General features: G+C 54.0%; 1 protein-coding gene across 2 annotated transcripts in view; it reads right to left on the reverse strand.

Annotated features, from left to right (window-relative positions):
• Tent4a (terminal nucleotidyltransferase 4A) overlaps nucleotides 1-16,838 on the reverse strand; it is a 40,273-nt gene extending 23,435 nt beyond the window's left edge. For both annotated transcript variants that reach the window (XM_042695234.1, XM_042695233.1), the window contains exon 1: nucleotides 16,084-16,838. In XM_042695234.1, coding sequence (XP_042551168.1) covers nucleotides 16,084-16,838 — 755 coding nt within the window. The remainder of the gene's footprint in view (nucleotides 1-16,083) is intronic.
• Nucleotides 16,839-19,019: the final 2,181 nt, after the last annotated feature.

Consider the following 19,019-nt stretch of genomic DNA (forward strand, 5'->3'; position numbering starts at 1 on the left):
CCTGCTATTTTTCACAACCCCTGAACCATCAAGGTTTCCAGTCAACACTCAGGTCTGCCTACGGTTAACCGCCTGCCTTGGTCAATGCTTAGAACTCCTCTCATTAATCTGGTGGATTCCAAATGCTCAGGCAAAAGTGATTTATAAGCTGGATTCAACTGTTCACAGTGCTTTGCATTATAATATAAAACGCAATAGAAAACACTGGCGCCTGTGCTCAATTGTGACTTCATTCTCTTTTTCCCCTCCTCCAACTCTTTCTTCATACGCTTCAGGACCAGTGGTTTCCCTGAAACCAGACCTCCCTCCCTTCAGTCCCAGTATTCACAGTCTGTATTCTTCCAGAAAACAATACATACACTGGTCAGTCAATACAGCTGGACATCACTTTCACTTTGTACATTTCCACATGCTTTGATGCAATTACAGTACAATAACTGATTCCAACTTCCCAGGGCTGCACAGGAGGGCGGGATTAGTGTTCCCCTCTTTACTAACTAGCAGAATGGGCTGCTAAGCAAATGGACATGTGAGGGCCACAAGAGAGTGAGTTAACTGCTCTACTATGCTGAAGGTTGGAGCTGCCTCTTCAAAGCAGCCCTCTACTGAGGCTAATGCGCCAATTACAAATTGTTTTATGTTTCTTTTTTAACTATGTTACGTGCCAAATAGTATCTGCACAATTAGAAAACCTTGAATCAGACCTTCAACCATGATGGCTTTTAAAACAAGTGGAAGGACGTGGCCTGGAACCGTAAGTGGGAACGGTCCACGTTTCCGGAACTCCGGGGAGCTGCTGCCAGTGCCAGCCCTAGCTCCTCCCCACCAGGGCAGGGGCCTCTCTGGCGCTTTCCACACCGGGCTCTGAATGAAGCTGCAGGCATGTGGTTTTCAAATGTGAATGGAGAGCAGGGCGAGGTCCTGGGAGAGCCTGTTGCTGGGGAAGGCTGGCAGCCCAGCCAGCGGCAGAAAGGGCGCACAGCCCCTCGAGGAGGAGCCTTGAGAACCGGGCAGGAGCCAGGTGGAGAGGTGGGGCCAGCTCCCCAGGGCAGACAAGGCCAACTGTGGTTAGAAAGGTTAAGGCCAAACAAGTACATATAACAGCCTGCCGTTTAGAAACCAATGTGGGAACCGCAGTTCATTCAAATTCAGCTCGTCATAACACAAGCCTTCCCTTTTTTCCCTCCCAGATTCCTCTGAGATCAGACATAGGGACCGTGGAGCAGTTCCAAGGGTCCTTCAGTGCCTAATCTCAAAGTCAGCAAAGGTACCTTTGTGCACAATACAAGACACAACTCTACTACCCAGGCAAAGCAAACCTAAGCACACAGCAAATGTGAGCAAAGGCAGAGACCAATCAACCTAGGAGAGAAAACCACAGCAGGCTTCAGAAAGCAAGAACTTAGATGTATGTTTCCAGTAGCTAAACCAGGACAAAAGTATGCAAACTAGAAATTCGTACTCCTGGTAATTCGTACTCCCAGAGCTAGTGAGGAAAATACCTGTGACAAGATACCTACAAGCAAACTAGGTGAGCCATGGTATGGGGGCGAAGCACAAGCACCAACGCTCCAGAACCCCAGTGCACTGATCCACCCAGAACCAGTATCACCCCAAGCCACTCTCCACGGCAAGCCTGGGAACTGTGCTTCCCGGGGGTGGGTGTGGGAGAACTCAGGCGCAAGCAGCCCTCTTGCTTAGCACATCTTTAGCAGGACAAGAAGCACTATGCAAAGGAGACCTGCACACGCTGTGGGAGCAGAGGCTCAGGAGGGACAAGAAGGAACTCGCCAAGCCACATGCCAACTCCCTTCCTGGCTACCTCAGGGCTGGCTACCTCAGGGCTGCCTGTCACCCAGCCTTGCACCATTCCACTCCTCTAGGAGCCACGAAAGAAACCAAGCCCACTGTGGGAGGCAGCCCGGGCCCCAGGTCTAGTTTGCTAGTTCAGGTACTCGGACCTTGTTCAAAATTGAAATCGCTAAATGTTCTCTTATCTTTGCAGATATCCTCACCCTGGATGCTTGATGATACACCAGGGTCACTGTGAGACAGTGCATACAATTAAGAGGAGGGAGAGTGAGAACACTAGGATTCTGGGATATTCGACAAAATCAACATGCCATCGTTTACATCAGCTCTTCCCAGTTCTTGAAGCAAACACTTGCATTTTGTGCATTTCATAGAGGAGAAAGCTAAGTGAGCATTTGCTAACTGCCTAAGTCACTGGAGTCTTAAACTAAGAGGCCCTTCCACAGATGCTCATACCTCAAGCTGAGGGCTGTCCCAGGACGTGACCTGACCTAGCAAAGCAGTCCCTGAGTCCTTACACAACTGGGAGTATAATTCTCCAATTATCTAGGAAACAATTGAAATGTTTAAAAAGCAATGCTGGTATTCCAAACACTACACTATCTCTGCCCTACAGCCATGAGAAGGGTCAGGCAGACCAGTGAACTCTTACCTGCTTGCTTTTGTTCTTGCTTTTTATTTTCTGTATTATTCTCTGCTTTAATACTTTAAAATAGGTAATTTTCTGAATTATAATATACAATGGTAAAAGTCTATAAATCATGAGGGTGCAGCTGGGTGCATTTTCACAAAGACATGCACAAACATAACCAAATCTAGTCCCCGTAAGCCAGAACCAGCCCTGTCTTTCTGCAGGATAAACAGTGTTGGTACCATACAAAACCCACTATTACACAGGTTCTCCACTGCTGCTTTGGCACTATCACAGCAGCGCTGAGCAGTTGTGACAGAGCGTAGGGACTAAAAAATTCACCATTTGACCCCTAAAAACACTGCCCTGGATGCCGCACACAGCAGTCCAGTACCATTATTCAAAGGAGCCCCCCTTGTCCCCTCTCCCGCTCATAAACCTCTCTCGGCACCTTCCTGACTTCCGATGCCACAGGTTAATTTAATGCTGCCACTTTTGGTCTCCACGAGAGTGGAATTACAGCACGTGTCCTCTTGTAACTGGCTTCTTTCATCCAGAAGTGTGTTCCTCACATTTTTCCAGGATTAGGTTGAAACAAATACAAAGTGATGCATTTGCTACATGATCAGAGCAGCATTTAACAATGGAAACAAATATGTTCCAATGTTAACAGTGGCAAATAATTTGCTTCTTTCTTGCTTTTTTCCAAAGTGTCTTCAGTAAGTACAATGTTGCTTTTATTAAGCAATTCCTTGCCTAAACTGCTACTGCTTCAGCTTCACAAACTCCCACTAACCTGATCCCAAAGTGCTGGGAGCAGACCCCACGGCGCCTTGCCTCAAGCTTGCAGGACTGGATCCCGAAGCCCTGCGCATACAGGCCAGCATGTCTGAGTCTCTCCCAGCCACTGAGTTCCCTGTCCTCGAGACTCTCCACCCCACTCCCTACCAGCAGGACACGTCTCGAGCGCTGAGGCTCAGGCAGGGCGTAGCTCTGGTCACTGGCGTAGGAAGTCCGTCCGGATGTCTGCCGTCAGCCAATCCATCCTTCTGCAAAGCCTGGACCCCTGAAAAGTGACCTGTGAGCCCCGGAGACCTGTGCTGGTGTGGACAGCAGCGGAGGGCAGCTGGTGAGCGGGGAGCACCGCCACCTACTCAGCCCTGTCGGTGAGAAGCTCAGAGGGCTGTGCCAAGCCAGGCCGGAGGTGGTGCCCACACTCATGAGAAAGAGGTGTGCGTTTACTAGTAATGGTGTCTTGTCACCGTTCTGTCCAGCTCTCCTTGCTACCTGCTTCTCTGTCCAGGCCTGCATGACAAATGTCCCTGGCACAAACCTGAAGACGACACTGACATCTGTTCTGCACACAGCCCAAAGGTCCAAAACCTGCCTCAGCCACACAGCTAGCAGGACAGTATGGCCCTGCCTTCCAGGTACTCACGTGCCTGAGCCCCACCGAAAAAAGGCGGGAGGAAATTATAAGAAAAGGACATTCAAGCCCCTCGACCAACAAAGGGGAAAAAAGTACAGTAAGGGACAAACTGAAATCACTGGAAAACCCTAAGAACAAAAGAAAAGGAGAAAGGGAAAAGGGACAGCACTCAGATGTAATTCACTCCCCTCTTACTCACACAGCGCAGCCTGCTCTGGGTGTTGGGGGGGGTGAGGGGGGCAGAGGAGGGGTAGGCAACGAGGAAGACAGACAAGGCCCATGTTTGCACTGAGATTCCACTGTGAAGCGGGGCACCCCTGACTCATCCTAGAATCCCACTACTCATGAAGCCAAGATTGGAGGATCATGGTTCGGAGCCAGCCCAGGCAGACAAATCAGAGGCTCTAACCAGCAAAAACAAGGGGAAACTGGAGGCAGGGCTAAACTAGTGGTTCACCAGCCTTGAGCAAAAAAGCTTAGTGAGAGCAAGAGGCCCCAGGATGAGCTCCAGCACGGTGTGTGTGAGCATGCACGCATAGTCCTGCTGAGACGGAACCACCCGTGGCGCAGGAGAAAAAAGCGAATAAGCAAAGAAAGCAAAAAGGAGCTGTGAGGAAATCCAAGCTCTGGGAGGCTACTTGAGGCTGGGGGGGAGGGGGGGGGGGCTCCCACAGAGCTGATGGGGAGGCTGGGGCAGAAAGAATTACTTAGGGAGACTTGAAAAGCAGGCAGGATTCCAAGGTGAGGGAGAGCTTCAGGAAGCAACAGACAGTGCTAGAGCCCAGCATGCAAGGCTTGCCCCAAGGCCGACTACAAGGTGAGAGAGGTACTGGGGAAACCCAGTGGCATGCAAGAGAACAGTCTAGACCCCCAACAAAAGCGGAACATCAACCTGGCCCTTAACACTGCTAGCCACTGCTGGGCACCACACCTCAGAAAAGTTCAGGCAGATATGGCCAGACTTTCAGATGCAGCCTGAGCAGAGAGAATGTTCTAGGGCACAGGGGAGGGGTGGCAGTAAAAAACACCCCATGGCACATCAGAATAAAGACAAGCCATTGCAGAAACTGTAAGAAGGAGGCAAGGAAGAGAGGGAGGGGTGAAGCCAATACAACACAGAACAATGGAAAAAAAAACGCTACACGAAGGATGAGAGGATTTTAAAAATTCTGGTTCTACAGAAAAAGCTGAGGAAGGACATGCCGGATAAGCGTAGTGAGAGAAGACAGCAGAGTGAGAGGCACAGAGGGCTGACAGCGCCAAGGGCGGGGGCCAGCCGGCCATCCTGACTCCCAGCCCCGGGGGGGGGGGGGGGGGGAGCACCACGGCAGACCCAGGAACCATGAAGCCACGCAGGAGGGGGCCAAGCGCCTGTGGGTATGCTGGTATCAGAACACCAGAGGATCTCTGAGAGGCAGTCCACACTGCAACAGGGGGACCCCCTGGCTGGAGGAGTATGCTGGACAGATGGAAAACCAGAGCCAACTGTCTACTTGGAGGGAAACTAGTGCTGCCTCAGATTCCCCCACAATGCTGCAAGTGAGAGACCATGTCCAGCACAGTTCTAACGCTGAAAGGCCAATCACACATCCATACAGGGCCCCCACCTCCTATCAGCTCTTCTTTGAAAACTTGGCCATTTAACAGACCCATAAAACAATACAAACTGAGGTTCCTGTAGAGACAGGGAAGGCAGGGAAGGGTCACAGCAGAGCAAAGAAGGTCACAGCCATCGGACACTGTGACATCTTGTGAGGAAAACGGAAGGGCTCAGCAAAATCAGTTAAGTACACAAGCAGCATAAAGATGCAGACTACCTTTGTGAGTCCCCAGAAAAGTAAGGATTCCCAGGTGAGCCCGAAGCTGGTCAGCTGCAGACTGTTTCCTCCAGCCAGCGCCCAGACTGCTTGGCGGCCAGAGATCACCTGTGCAGCCAGAAACCTTGCCTGTGCAGTGCTTCAGTCTCTTTGCGTGGAAGTGGGACTCTGACACCCCACCTGGCGCTGCTACAACTCAGCCATCCACACAGATAAGGAACAGAAAACGGGGCCTGGCACTCAGAAATGCCAGTGAATAGAAGTACAGAACAAAATGCACAAGGCCAAACTGCATGGCAACGCATGCAACGTGATGTGAACCGTGAGCACCCGCAGAGCAGCCAGCAGCCAGTGTTTCTTCCCATTGGTGCTGCGCTCCTGGCCACTCAGGGCTCTCATGTTTATGTTCTCAGGCCTCTGGAATATCTTAAAAACTCCTCTTTCCCTCAGAAGCTGCACATCTGTCTTTCTTAAACAACATAGCTTATCAAATTTACAACGAAGATAACATGATTTTAGTGGTTTCTTTTCTATTGAGGGATCATGTGCACTTAGAGTAAAAGATTAAAAACTGCGGTCAGCCTTTGCCTTGCTGCTGGAAGTGCCCTGAAGTAAAGTTTGGACTTCCATAGGTGGCAGCCACAAGGCCGGCACCCAGCTCTGGGCAGTGGAGCTTGGGAGCTGTAACTTGAAGGAATCTCAGGCTTTGGAACTGATGTCAGCCATGCTTCCAGAATCTTCTCATTGTCAGCAGCAAGACAGAATGAGTGGATCTTTGAAGCTGGTGTCATTTGATGATGTGGCTGTGAAATTCACCTGGAAGGAGTGGCAGGATGTGGATCCTGGTCAGAGGACCCTTCATAGAGATGTAATGCTGGAGACCTATAGCAACCTCATGTCCTTGGGGCACTGTGTTCCTAAACCTAAATTGATCATGATGCTGGAGCAAGGTGAAGATCCATGGATAATGGATAATAGAAGCCTCAGACAAGAATTTTACAGTATAATCCCTGCTTTAACTATATTTGATATCGGTATAATTTGTGGAGGAGAAGGTGAAAAACAAGTCGTTTAAAGATACAGGTGGACCCGTTGCAACAATGAGAATTACAAGTCGTCATGTCAAAAACGAACTTTACAACTTTGGTGAGGGGGGTGGGGAGGATTGGGGGTGGGGCCTGGGGGAGGATGGGAAGGGATGGGAAGGGGAAGCAAAGGAGAGGCTACAAGGCTTGATAAGAAATGTACTCATTATCTTGCCCATCTAATTGTAACCCCTCCGTACAGTATTTTCACAATAAAAAATAAAAAAAAAATAAAAAAGAGAAAAAAAAAAAAAAAAAAAAAAAAACTGCGGTCATCTAATTATACCTTGGTTATTTCTAGATGGAGGGATGGGAAGACTTTAAAACTTCCACATTGAGACAACAGTTTCCTAAAGACAATGCCTTTTTTTAAACATTAGTGTAGACTACTTTTAAAAATAAGTCCTAACTCTGAAGCGATTAGAACGATTTCTAAATCATGTGTCACAGCAGTATTGTCACCAGTACTCACTCACATTGTGAAACCACTCAAAGCGCAGAGAGGTGGTACATGCCTATAATCCCAGCACTCAGTAGGTAGAGGTAGAAGGATCTAGATTTTTAACACAAGCCTGGGATACAGGGAGTACACCAAGTAGCCTGAACTATGAAGTCAATTAAGAAAAGAAAGACACTCTCTAGCCTGGAATGGGGTGGGAGCGGGGTGGGGGAAAGAGGGGGAAGTCAGGCCCTCCAGTTCAGTTTGTAAGATGTTACTCTCAAGATTCCCTTGGGGGAAAGGCAGGCACTAGCTGTCCACCCGGGGCAGCTGACCCTTCCAGACACTGGACAAACTTCACAAGAGCATCTGTAACCTCGCTAAGGAGCAGATGGAATTCAGTCTCCACCCTCCCCCTGCCCAAGCCCCTCTGCTGCTTCCAGTGGTTGAAAAGCGAAGATCTGGGCCTGGAGTAGGCCTGCCTCAGCACCAGCTCCGCCCCTCCCAGCTCTGTGATCATGGGGAGCTGCTTTGCTGCACGCGTACACCTCATGCGCTCTTTCATGAGAAAAGCGGGGACAAGTATGGAGAAGCTGCTGCATAAAGGGGTGAGGGCAGGGCCTGACCTTAGGCAGCTTTAGCAGGATGGGGGATGGGACATGATTAGTACTGCAGCTCGTCAGTACCCGAGGTCAGTGCTGGTACCGGACAGCACCCACCTGTCAAGGGAGGCTCTGTGAGCATCATCTTCTCCAATTACAGGCCCTTCACTTGCAGCTGATCCTTAAAAGACCCTCTTTACCAAGAATTCCATATGTAGGTTCCTTCCTAGTTCTCGCCTCCCTGAACAGCTTTCCTTCCAGGCAGCTCTGGCAGCACGGGGAAGCGCCAGCCCCATGACTGCAACAGCAGCTCCCCAGACTCCCCCTTCCAACCAGCATCTTCCTCCTGGGGCACAAGAGGTCCTCTAAGTCTCCGCCTCTCTCTTTAGGAAAAGGGAAGTCTGGGAGGACAAAAGACCCTCTACCATCTTACCAGGTCTCCAGTGACTCTAGATTCACCCCTGGCATCACATGTCTCCCTCACTCAACAGGGTGTGGAGAAACAGTGCAACACCTTTTACCAGACACATCCAGGTCAGGCTCATTCCACAGCTGTGCTGGGAAACTCAAAGTCCTGCAGAGCCCAGAGCCCAGAAAAGCAGCACTGGTGATAGGCAAAGCTGTGTGAACAAGAAAAGAGACTCCATGGAGCACTACTGTCAGTATCAGGCAGGCACAAACAGCCTTAAACGTTGTTCCATAAAACTCTGCCTATGAGGGCTGGGAAGGTGGCTCAGTGGTAGAGCGCTTACCTTGCATGCCTGAGGCCCTGGGTTGGATTCCTCAACACCACATAAGCAAAAAGAAAAGAAAAAGCCGAAGTGGCACTGTGGCTCAAGTGGTAGAGCGCTAGCCTTGAGCTGAAGAGCTGAGGGACAGTGCCCAGGCCCAGAGTTCAGGCCCCACGACCGAACTCAAAAAAAAAAAAAAAAAACAACTCTGCCTATGACCCTTTTGTATATTTCCTGTATTCTGTGCACAGGACAGCTCACACAAAACATAAAACAGTAGCCTTTTGAAAAGGATTTGCATTGGCAACTCAAAACCCAATTTCTAGAGCTTTCCCATTGGTAACAGTTTTACTGCTGTTTGAGTTGTTTGGGATTTGTTTTGGGTTCTTTGGTGACAAAGTTTAACTCAGAGACTTGCATATGCTCAACTTGCTTTTCTGGTGCTCTACTACATGAGATAGACCTCCAACCTGGCTTTTTCATGGTTATTTTGGATGTGGAGTCTCCCCGGTTGTCTTCCAACAAAAATCCTCTGGATCTCAGCCTCCATGGTTACTAGGATTAGGAGTTACCACTGGCACCCAACTTTAGTTTTAATTTATTTCTGAATAAAATTGTTACTGAATGAAACTCGGCATTTCAAATAAGACCTCATGTTACACCAGGTCAGCAATGTCCAAATATGGTCATTTACATCTTGACTAAAATCAAGAAAGGTGAAGGTAATACCTGTGATCCTGCACCTGCCTAGTGCATGCAAGGCCCCTTGCTTTAGCCACAGCAACAAATGTGAGTTCCATTTTCCAGTTGCATCAGTCACCCTACAAGTGCCGGCTAGACAGAGCCAGGAGCCACTGCACACAACGGCAGACACCAAACGCCCCTCCTCAATGGCACACTGCAGGACGGTGCTATGCTAGCTACCCGTTCACTGCTCTGGGCCCCCTTTGTGTCTTTCTTGGACACCTATTGAACACTATTTTAGAAATCAGAGAAGTAACACTTCATCTCCTTTCACTTACTCCTTTCACCAACCACACGAGAGGTCATAACCAACCTTAAACAAGGTATGCCCACCCCACACGCAGAGCTGATAAAGTGCTTGGAAGCCCAGGCAGTGGATATAAGATTCTTCGAGGCTGAAGAACACTCACTACTAGGACACTTTACAGTTTTAAAAAAACACAAGGACATCTTTCAGTGCAATGGGAGGAAAAATTCCCACACATCAACTTCTGGTCTCTGACACCCTCAACACCACAGGATTCCAAACTTTAGTTACTCCAAGAAAACAAAAACAAAAACACAACATAAATCTTAGGCTGAGAAAATGTTAGCTATAGTTTCAAAATCTAAGGGTTAAGCTTTTCCTGTTGGCAACAAAAGCCTAACTTTTGGTTTCCATTTCCTTAGAAAAGGGAGAAGAAAGGGGCAGGAAGGACGGCCTGTCCGGCACTCACACCACAGCCCCCCTGCCTCCATGCCCCCATTTGAGCTGCTTCGAGGTAGATGCTCGGCTTTCCACATATGGAAAGAGATTGGTTTCAGATGTGAGAATCAAGGTGGAAGCAGGCAGGCCCTCATGGCCAAATGTGTGCTTCCAATGTGAGAGAGGGGGTTAAGAACATAAGCAATCCCACTGTCTACTTCCCTTAACCTACTGCACCCTAGCCATCCTTCACTTAGGTGTCAAGGACTACAGAAAAGATGAGGACCATGGGAAGCCTTTCCATGCATGGGAAATAGAAACTACCCCCACCCACAGGCTATTACGTAGGAAATCAAGACAATCTCAAGTACAGCGGAGCCAAGTGGTTACCCAAAGCAGCTGACTGGGAAAGAAAAAGAGCACAAGCCCACAAAGAAAGGGTGTGACTCACAACCCAGGGTATCCCGGCCAGGGGCCCTCAGAGGGCTCCCATCCAGCCTGCCCTGTCAGTTAAGAGACAGATCAAGCCCTGCATGGAGATGGCATACAAGCTCAGGTGCCACTCCGACCCCAATGGCTGGCAGTAAATGGATGCACACCACCCAAGTCAGAACACACTGACCATGGACACCTACCCAGTGGCCCAGTGAGTTTTCTTATTCTGGCATTACTTTTGCAGAAAGAAACAAGTTAAAATTAAAGAGGAACACCTTTCAAATGTAGTTTAGACTTTTTTTAAAATTTTTATTATTTTGCCCATCCTGGGGCTTGAACTCGGGGCCTGGGCACAGTTTCTGAGCTTCATTTGCTCAAAGCTAGTACTCTTCACTTGAGCCACAGCACCACTTCTGGCTTTTTCTGTGTATGTGGTACTGAGGAATCAAACCCAGGGCTTCATGCATGCTAGACAAGTGCTCTACCACTGAGCCACCTTCCCAATCCTTAGTTTATAATTTTTATGAATGTTCTGGTGTTTCGAGGCATAGTACTGATTTAATTACTCTTCGGAAAGCTTGACCAATTGCAGACTGTCCTGTATGTAATTCACTTCAGAACTGACAACCAAATCTTCAAAATGTCTAGGACAACTACAAAAATGTTCTTGGCTCTGACTAGGATGCAGACCTGCCCCTCCTCAGCTGCCAGCCTTGCGATGGGCACTCTCTCAGTGGCTAGTACGAACCCACACTGGAAGTGGGAGCTGGGAGGCAGCCCCTCCCTAGCGGGCATAACTTGAGACAGGCCAACGCCACCTGCACAGGAAGACAGCTCTCCTGAGGAGGCCAATGCAGAGCACCTCACAAATCACACTTTGCAATCACCATTTTCATGTGCCCTGTGGTTTCCCTGCAACCTTTCCTTAGCTGGCGTATTTTAAAGAACAGGTCATCAAAGAGAGGCACAAGAAAGTTCTTATTTCTCTCACGGTCTGTTTGGTAACTCAGTTCCAAGAGTGACAGTCATGCCAGAGGACAGGATGTAGTCACCATCACGGGCTAAGGTCCATCCAATCAGGAGAAGTGTAGAGCAAGAAGCACAGAACGAGACACCCACTGCCTCCTCCCTTCTTTCCACACAGGGTCATCTCCACGTGGAAGGCCTGCACCTCATTCACAAACCAACTCGGGCCTATGGGCAGGCACAGCAGACTGACTCAATCCAGCGAGCCTTCCTCCAACTGACAGGGGACCTCAGAAGAGTTTCAAAGCACCTTGCTAGATTTGGGGGGCTGGGGGGAGAGACATGAGCCAAGGCAAGGAGTCAAATTCTGCCAATAAGAAGAATGGGACTGTAAGTGGGCCCTCGAGCCAGATGAGAACACAACCAGATGATACCTCAACTTTTCAAGAGTGAGCAGAAAACCCAGGCAAACCATCTCTGACATGACCAAAGAAATGGCCAGATAGCAGCTGTCTAACCTGAAGTGTGTGACAAACTGCCACACAGCAGCAGAGACCTAGTTCAGCACAGGAAGCTTAAGAGTAAGGTGCATATCCCCACGCAGTTTGGGGGACGAAATCACCTGCTGTCTCTCTGAGACCGTGGTCACAGAGCAGGGCGCCTCCACACATGCCATGAAGACCCACTCCCCTGCAGCCTCTAGGCCATGCAGCTCCCAGCCTTCTACTTTCAGAGTCTCAGAGGCTGAAACCCACAAAGGCCACCATCACCCTTTGAGACAGGCCAGGAATCACCTCTCTCTTGCAGGCCTGATACACACAGCAGAGCGGGAAGACAGAATAATCACACCTGGGCAGGGCCTTCACCTGAGCCCTGTCATTGGGGCCTGCAGGGTGGTTTCTGGGAAGAGCCCAGGGCTCTCCTGCGGTCTTGTTAAGCCAGCCTTGGAGGCAAAGGAGGGGCTCCATCAAGCTGTGGCCCCCTCATACGGAGTAAAGACTACACACATCAAGCTGGAAGCAACCACTGAAGCCCTGGGGTGCCGCTGGCCAGCCTGCGCCGCTGATATCCAGAGTGGGACCAGAAGCTCCACGAGGCACAAGGAAGACAATAAGGAGTTAATACTGACGGGCACCAGTGCCTCACACTCGTACTCCTAGCGACTCAAGAGACTGGTATGTGAGGACTGTGGTTTGAAGCCGCCTGCAAAGTCCATGAGACTCTTATTTCTAATCAACTACCAAAAAAAAAAAGGCCAAAAGTGGAGCTGTGGCTCAAGAAGTAGAGTGCTAGCCTTGAGTAAAAAAAGCTCAGGGACAGCACTCAGACACTGAGTTCAAGCCCATGGACCAACACACACACACACACACACACACACACACACACACACATACACACACGCATGCGCGAGTACTGCCAACAGACCTGCAAAAAGGAAGCTGCTGCAGCACATCCCAGACACCCGGAGCCAACACAACCTTCACGATGCCAGTGACCTGGAGCTGCGCCCTGTGTGCATGCAGGACTGGGAAGACTTCCCAAAGTTCAAGTGAATTCTTCCGGGGGCTCTGTCACAACCAGTAGGGGTAAAGCCAAGTCCAGCAGGGCCAGCTTCCCACCAACACATAATCCTGATTAAAGATAAAGGAAGTTCCTAAAGCTGCTAGACTTGACTAGAGCAGGAACTAACTACAATGCTAGATCAGCAGGTGAGGGGTCAGAGGTGACAGTACAAAAGTGGTACAGAAAAGCAGACAGCCTGTTCACACACCCGCCCATCTTCCTCACAATTTATACTCCATTCCCAAAGTAAGAGTTCTTGGGAGTTCAAGTCAAAAACTGCCTAAGCACCCCGTTCACCTGTTTTTATTCTTCATCCTAACTGAAGTTGAAATCAACCTAGCAAACTCATAAACCCAGTTCCCCCAGCGGTTTCCAAGGACACAAAACTCATCCCCAGAAAAGGACAAATGATGCAGGCCAAGACCCACTGGGTTGAGCAGCTGACAAACTCCCACCCCACCCCACCCTTTATTGGGGTCTGAAGACTCGGTCTTTTCAGGTATGTGTATCTGGGCCCATCTGAGCAGGTCAGGCGCTGGTGGCTCACGCCTAGTAATCCTAGCTACTCAGGAGGTTGAGATCTGAGGATCACAGTTCAAAGCCAGCACAGGCAGGAAATTCCATGAGACTCTTATCTCCAATAAACCACCAGAAAACCCGAAGTGGCGCTGTGGCTCATGTGGTAGAGCTGAAGAGCCAAGGGACAGTGCCTAGGCCCAGAGTTCAACCCCACAACCAACAACAACAACAACAAAAGAACTGTGAGCAGCTATCATCAAGGCCCCTCGTTGCTGTAAGTAGACCCTGGGACCCCAGCAGGTTAAGCCACATGGAAAGGTTGGTGCTGGCCCTGCCTGGCACTCTGGGTAAGCTGGTACATGTGCTCAGTTCCAGATAGGAACCTTTCTTGATAGTGGAGGTCAGTTCACATAAAAACAACAGGCCACATGGAAACAATAGTTAGGGCCACCTCCTGTCCTCTCATTAATGGTACCAGGTGGAATCTCTTCCTCCCCCCTCCTCCCCCACTCTTGGTCCCTCATCTAGGCTGAGACAGTAGGAAGTAGATTTACCTCCCAGGCCCCTATCAGAGTCGTGGCACAAGACACCTACACAGCTAAGGCAGGGTACCAAGCAAATGAAAAAGCATGGTTCAAAACGCATGAGGACAGTCCCTCCTGCTTACATAATGGCCAAACCAGTCCCCTTGGCTGGCCTCGGAGCTCATGCTTAAGCTCTATACTATGTTGTCTTTGAGCTGGGTTTTAAAGGGGGATGGCAGGGTCAGGGGACAACTGTGACAGAGAAGAATGGAGGTGGGTTCCAGGGAAGCCGTGGCAGGGCCCTGAGGCGGCAATGGTTTTCAGGCCTTGGTATTTAACCAAAGGGACAAGAGGCAGGGAGGGATCATCAGCGGGTTAGGAGGCAGAATTTGAATCAAGCCCACTGCAGAGGCCCTGGCCCAGTAGCAGTGCAAGCAAAGGGCCAGCATGCATGAAAGACAGGAGCCTGGCTGCCCAGACTCCACAGAAATGGCTACAGCCTACTCTAAGGGTAAGGATGAGAGACACAGGGGCCAAAAGGACAACTAATCAATGACAACTTCACAGAAGGAGTCACAGAAACCGAGACTGCAATTCTGAACAGCTGGTGCCACGCTTACCAAGCATGGGGCACTCAGAAGAGGGTCAAAATCATGGGATATGACTTGAAGGCCAATTCTGCCCCAGATCCTAGCACTGCATCTTCCCCACAGTGTCCCATGAGCAACGTCGCAGACGCCTGTGGGTTACTGATGAGGAAGCCTCAAGAGCCCAAGGGCATAATGCCACCACTGCTCAGGAAGGACAGAAGTATAACACTGCACAAACGGGGGGTAAAACAGGCTCTTCCTATATTTTTCTACTTCAAGAGACATAGCATCCATTCCAGTTATGTAACAGGCTGGCAACCTGAAGGTTCCAGCCAATGGTGCCTTAAGTTCACTGCCATATGTCTACAAGAACCTGCACCCCACCGCCAGCCTCAGAGGTCTTTGCAATCAAGAACTGGAAAGAGAAAGGGCAGAGGAGACTGGGCTGGTTCCTCCTGGGTCTGCAGCGCGCACCCCCTCCTTCAGGCTAGAACTCTGACAAAGTAACACTCCTAACCCAGACCAAAAGAAACAAGTTGCAAGATGGGTTGTTACCATGTAGCAAACACTTTAAAACAGTATCAACCTAAGTGTTTCCAACACACTTCAAGCGAAATGTAACAGTTCTAAAGAGGAAAAGTTAACTTTCCAAAGGAATCTTAAGGCCGGGGATCAGGAGGGTTTTTAAGATTAGAAGGGTCTGCCCCCACCTTAATGGATGCCCTGGGAATTCCTCTACTAAGAATCCACACAGGCATGGCACATGATTGAAGTCTCAAAATACTGACACACAACCTGAACATGTGTTTCTAGAAGCTCAGAAAACATACAATCAACAACAAAAAAAAAAATGGCAAAAAAAAGGGGCTGAATAAACGGCATCACACAGCCTGCGAGCAGCCTTACCAGGGACAACCCTAGGCCACGCCTCCGCCTTCCTGTCCACTCCTGTCTGATCTGGGGGTGCCCTAAGCTCACCCGGAACTTCTAAGGTCCTTTAGGCTCTGAGGACATACATCAATGTGTACTTCCAAAGAACACGCATACAGAGCAATGTGCGTGTGCGTGACCGACCCTCGAATGCGCCTTCAGACTTTAATCTCGGTAGCGCCGTGCAGCCGCGCACACAGCTCCTTCTAAATTCGCCAGGGCTGCATCGTGAACAAAACCCCACTCTCCCTTTAAAAAGGGCTTTCGCTTTCAACGATAATAGTAATAAATCCACGCAGCTCCCTCCGACGTGACGGATGGGTTCCCGGCCATACTGACACCCTAGGTACAGTGAACTTACAGGAAGGGGCACACCTGATCTGCAGCCCCGTCGGACCCGGGGTCCCCGCGTTAGCCCCCCGCCCGGGTGGGGAGGAGGGCGGGGGAGAGCGTGGTGACGCTCCGGCGGCGGGGGAGGGGAGGGGGAGGGGTGGCGGGGGGGGAGGGGTGGCGGGGGGGTCTCCCCGCGGACCCGCCCGGGCCCCCCCCACGCCGGGCCCGCGGCCTGCGCGCGCACTCACCCCTGGATGCCCGGGCTGTAGGCGCGGCTCTTCCACGGCGTGCCGGGCCGCGGCGCCTGGGCCCCGGGGCCGCCCCCTCCGTTCAGCGCGGCCGCGCGGCTGCCGGATAGCAGGTAGTTGAGGCCGTAGGTGCTGGCCTTGTTCTCGCGTTTCCGCCGGCCCGGGTGGAACTGGTGCTGCGGCGGCGACCCGGCGGGCGCGGGGCCGTGCGGCCCGGGGTGCCCGTTGGCCGGGCCGGGGGTGCCGGGCGAGCCGTCGGCGAAGCTGAAGAAGGCGGCGGGGCCGGTGCTGCCGGGGCCGGCGGGGCCGCCGCCGCCGCCCGCGGCCGCCCGGCCGAGCGAGGCGCTGCTGGAGGACGACGAGGAGCAGCCGGGGCTCTCGGTGCCCGACTCGGCGTTGGACGAGGACGACGACGAGGACGACCGCGACGGGGACTTGTGCAGGCGGCGCGCGCCCTCGGCCGCGGGCCCGAGCGCCGTCAGGAGCGCCGGGGGCAGCGCGGCGGGGCCGGGCGCGGGCGGCGGGGGCGACGCGGCGGGCAGCGCGGGGCCCGGGCCGCCGCCGCCGCCGCGCCCGGCCGCCCCCGCCGCCCCCGCCGCGGCCGCCGTGTCCAGCGCCGGCGAGTTGAGGCAGAAGTAGGAGGCGAAGCCCGGGCCGCCGCGGCCCACGCCCTGCGAGGTCTCCCAGATCTGCATCCACAGGGCATTGGCCGGCCCCTTCTGCTCGGGCTGGATCCAGGCCACGCGCGGATCCATCCACGCGCCGCCCCCGCGGGGCCCGCGCCGCCCGCCGCGCCCCGCCCCCGCCGCGCCCCGGGCCGGACGGACGGACGGACGGACGGACGGACCGGCGGACGGATCGGCGGACGAGCGGAGCTGGGCCGCGCGGCGTCGGCGTCGGTGTCGGGCCGGGGCAGGCCGCGGCGCGGCTCGGGCGCTGGGCACGGCCCGCGGACGGCTCCGGGCGGCTCACGCGGCGCGGGGCGGGCGCGGGGGCCGCGGGCTTGCACTCGGGCCGCCGGGAGAGGCCATCGGAGGGGCGGCGACCGGCCGAGGGGGCGGGCCCAGGGGCCCGAGCGCAGCGCCCTCCGCCACGCCCGCACCCCGCGCTCCGGGGCTCTTGCAGCGGCGGCAGCGGCGGCGAAAAGACACCCTCGGCGGCGACAGGGCGCGGGGGAAGGAGGGGCCGCCGCCTCCGCTCCAATGAGGGGCGGGGAGGCCGCGGGCGGGGGCGGCGGGGAGGAGGCGCGGCCTCCCTCGCGGGCCGCGGCGCACTGCGCACGCGCGGCGATTTCAAATCCTCCATCGACAGCGCCGCCTTGGTGACCGCGCCTGCGCACTGCGCGCCGTCCGCCGCGGCGGGGGACCCTTCCAGACCAGACAGGGCTGGGCCGGCGGGGGAGGGGGTGGAGTGGGAGGGAATGGGAAGTCTGGAGTGCGGGCATGCGCGCTGTGGGCCGGGGTCCCGGCCGCGCCGCGCCGCGCGTGCGCACGGCCCCGGGAGCCGCCGGGTGGAAGTTTCCGCGGCGCGCCGGGCGCGGGCGTTGGACGCCGGCGGGTTGGGAAGGGCCGGGCTCCGGAAAAGGCGAGACTGTCCTGACTTGCCCCGGCAGTCGGCTGGGCCCGCGGCGCTCTCCCGCGTCCGCCCGCCCGCCCGAGGGCGCCGGTGCCCGGAACCCCCCCCCCCCCTCCGCTCGCGTTCGTTTCGTTTCCTTTTGATTTGCGATTCTTCTCCCTCCTGCAACATCGGTGGAGTCAGTCCCCAGGGCCGGTACCCGGGGCTCGCCACGCCGGGCTGGCCGCCGCCGCGCGCTCCGCGGCGGACACCTGACGGGCGCGTGGCGCGTGCGGGCGCCGGGGATGCGGGGCGGGGGCGGGGGCGACGGGCGGTCTGGGCTCCATTCTTGGTCTGCACCGGGGAGCGAGGCCTGGAAAGCGACCGTCCCGGGCCCGCACTCCCGCGGAGCCGGCCTCGCTGGGTGCCCGGCGCCCACCCCCCGTGTCGCACCTCCAGGTCCCCGCAGCTCGCCGCCCTTGGGTGCCCGGCGCCCCCCTCCCCCGGGTCCCCGCAGCTCGCCGCCCTGGGTGCCCGGCGCCCCCTCCCCGCTGCACCTCCAGGTCCCCGCAGCTCGCCGCCCTGGGTGCCCGGCGCCCCCCTCCCCCGGGTCCCCGCAGCTCGCCGCCCTGGGTGCCCCCCCCCCCGTGTCGCCCCCCCTCCCAGGTCCCCGCAGCTCGCCGCCGCTGGTTTTTCAATAAGGAGAATGTGTCCACTTCGGGAGGGTTGGAGCGCCCGTGCCCGGCACCGAGCCCGCACACGTGCATCCGGCGCCGGACGTTTAACGCGCAGATCGATCTGTCTTTATTTTGGGGAAACCTCCTCTCAGCTTCTTTATGCTCAGGCCTGGCTCCTCTATGCCGTACGGCCAGGAGCGCTACCCCCCCTCCCCCCCCTTCCCGTCCCTGTCCCCCCTCCCCCCCCTCCCCGCCTCCTGCCAGCCCCGTGGCTAGCCGGTCTTCTCCTCTTGCCTCGCACCTGGGTCCTTGCGATCCGTTCTTGCCCAGTCAGCGTGGAGGAAACCTTAAATTTTTCTTGAAATGTTATTTTAAAAACACGAATGAGATCCTCCCAGTCGGCTGCGCCCCGCTCTGGGTGGCTGCCTTCTAAACCAGAAAAGTAGAAGTCACCTTGCGCTCGCTCTAAGACCTTTCCTGGCTCTGTTCCTTCTCCCAGCTCCTCTCCCAGTTCCCTACCTAACCCAACCTGAACCAGCCACAGACAGGGCCTTACTGCTACTCCCAGGACCTTTGCACTTTCTGTTCTAGCGGCCAGACTTGCTCTTTGTCCAGACACCCGGCATGGCTGCCTTTGGACCCGGACTGGCTCTCTTGGAGTTGCAGACTTTCTTTTAAATATCCCGTATCTCTGTGTCTATTCTT

This window comes from Dipodomys spectabilis, unplaced genomic scaffold (assembly GCF_019054845.1).
Source record: "Dipodomys spectabilis isolate Male_0828 unplaced genomic scaffold, ASM1905484v1 ptg000179l, whole genome shotgun sequence".
In the NCBI taxonomy this organism is placed as follows: Eukaryota; Metazoa; Chordata; class Mammalia; order Rodentia; family Heteromyidae; genus Dipodomys; species Dipodomys spectabilis.